The 1,906-nt window shown below is 40.7% G+C and overlaps 1 protein-coding gene across 2 annotated transcripts in view; it reads right to left on the bottom strand.

Moving 5' to 3' along the window:
- ACAD11 (acyl-CoA dehydrogenase family member 11) overlaps positions 1-1,906 on the bottom strand; it is a 114,121-nt gene that overhangs the window by 70,401 nt on the left and 41,814 nt on the right. For both annotated transcript variants that reach the window (XM_004715988.2, XM_045297797.1), the window contains exon 8: positions 1,042-1,148. In XM_004715988.2, coding sequence (XP_004716045.1) covers positions 1,042-1,148 — 107 coding nt within the window. The remainder of the gene's footprint in view (positions 1-1,041; positions 1,149-1,906) is intronic.

The following is a 1,906-nucleotide window of genomic DNA, read 5'->3' as shown; positions in this document are numbered from 1 at the left end:
TCATGATCTTTATGTCTTTACTATAATCTTTACTTATTATCGCTGTACAATTGCACCTACTTGACCTGTGATTATTTGTTAGGGGCTGGATTCTCTGACAAGAAAACTGTAAGGTAGTCGAGAGGATGCAGAAACCAAATCAGTCGAATTAGAACAAACAGGCTTTATTAGGGAGAAAAACACATCCTGGGTGAAGTCCCACAGTCCACAACGTCTGGGCTGGGGGAGTCACACTGCAGGCTACAGGGGTGGTGCTTATATATGGACAGGTATATCCAGGTTTCTGGAATGTAAGGTGTCTTCCTGGTTCCGAGTATATTCGTGCTGGGTGCAGAGCAGTGGGTGAGCATAAAGCAGGCACTGAGCCAAATGGCCATGCCAGGTGCAGAGTGGAGGGTCGAGAGCAAGGTAGGCACTGAGCCAAATGGGCCATGCCAGTGCCGGGTGCAGAGCGGTGGATCGAGAATAAAGCGGGCCATTAGCCAGCTCTGGTCAGCTCCACAGGTGTGGGTGGGAGATTCAAGGCCACTCGCTGCTAGTTGTTTCAGCCAGCTCTGGTCAGCTCCGCACCGGTGGGGAAGATTCAAGGTCACTTGCTGCTAGAAGACAGCCTGGTATTGATCCGGCCATACAGAAACATTTGACCATTTGGTTTGTATCCTTAAAAGTTCACGTATTCAAGTTGGTGCCCCAAATACTTTACATTATGAATTTGGGGATCTTTTTTACACTGCTAGGTTGGTGTTCAAACCTACTAGCTGTTCTTTGGGAGAAAGATGAGGCTATCCACTCTGTCAAGATTTATAGCTTTGGAAACCTGATGTCAAGTCACTATGATTTGGAATCGATGTGATGGGAGTGGGGTGGCTTTTGTCTTTTCACACAGAAGAGCTTTACTCCAGAAACTGCTGTGACTGGCACAGCGATGACTGAGCGTTTCCTAGCCTTTTCAGGTTTATAACATTCACATGCCCACTGGAAGTACAGTGAAGATTCTAATTTGTTTAATCATTTTATTGCTGAGAAATTGGTTTCATTTACCTTTTTGAGAGTTGTAATCCAGTTTCTGCCAGAGGTTTCACAATATTGGCAAACAAACAGCTATTCTCAGATGAATTATTTCCCAGAAGATATCTACTATAGACACCCTGTAAATTAATAGAGAGCAATTATGATTTATTGAAAATGATTCTTTAACTCTCTAATAAGTCTATGAATAATTTATCAGCCACGTGGTTCACAGTATAGAATAGGTTGTAGTAAATCTACTCTTATTAATAGCTAAACTCACAGATTGGCAGAATGTGAGTCATACTATCATTTCTGTAACTTATATGTATGGGTATTTACATACCTATAAATTAAAGAATCACACTTATTTCATCTGGGTAACACACTGTCACCCTAACAGAATGGTTAACTGGGAATAAAACCAAATTGGAAAATGAGCTCAGCAAATACTAAAGTTATCAAATCTGCAATTTATATCACCCCTAGACATATTACTCTCCCTTCCTAAGAGGGAAACATTTGTAAAGCAACCAAGATAAGATTTGAAAAATGATAAAAACAAGGAGAAAACAATAGCTTCTCAGAATATTTTTCTTCATTTTTCAGAACCTCTGTTTTAGTAAGTTCTAAAAAATGAGAAGAATTTTGCCTAAATTTGAATTAAACTTAAGTCTGTTTGAGGTTAATCTAAATGTTTTCCTTTGAACAATGTTAGTTTCTTTCTTAAATCTCCCTGTTTTATGCTTACAACATAATAAAAGATTCCAATCAAAACCGTTGCCACGAAGCCAATTGGCAGACCTGGCGGCCCTGAGTGCGTGAGAGTGGAAGCAGGCTGCTCCACGTTAGCAGTGGCTGATGCGATAGGCGTCTTCTTTCAAAGTATTCCTTCCAA

Source organism: Echinops telfairi, unplaced genomic scaffold (genome assembly GCF_000313985.2).
Source record: "Echinops telfairi isolate 266 unplaced genomic scaffold, ASM31398v2 ScPeMD7_7422;HRSCAF=8460, whole genome shotgun sequence".
Taxonomy (NCBI): Eukaryota; Metazoa; Chordata; class Mammalia; order Afrosoricida; family Tenrecidae; genus Echinops; species Echinops telfairi.
Note: the sequence above shows the minus strand (reverse complement) of the source record. Positions and strands in the feature narration are given on the sequence as shown.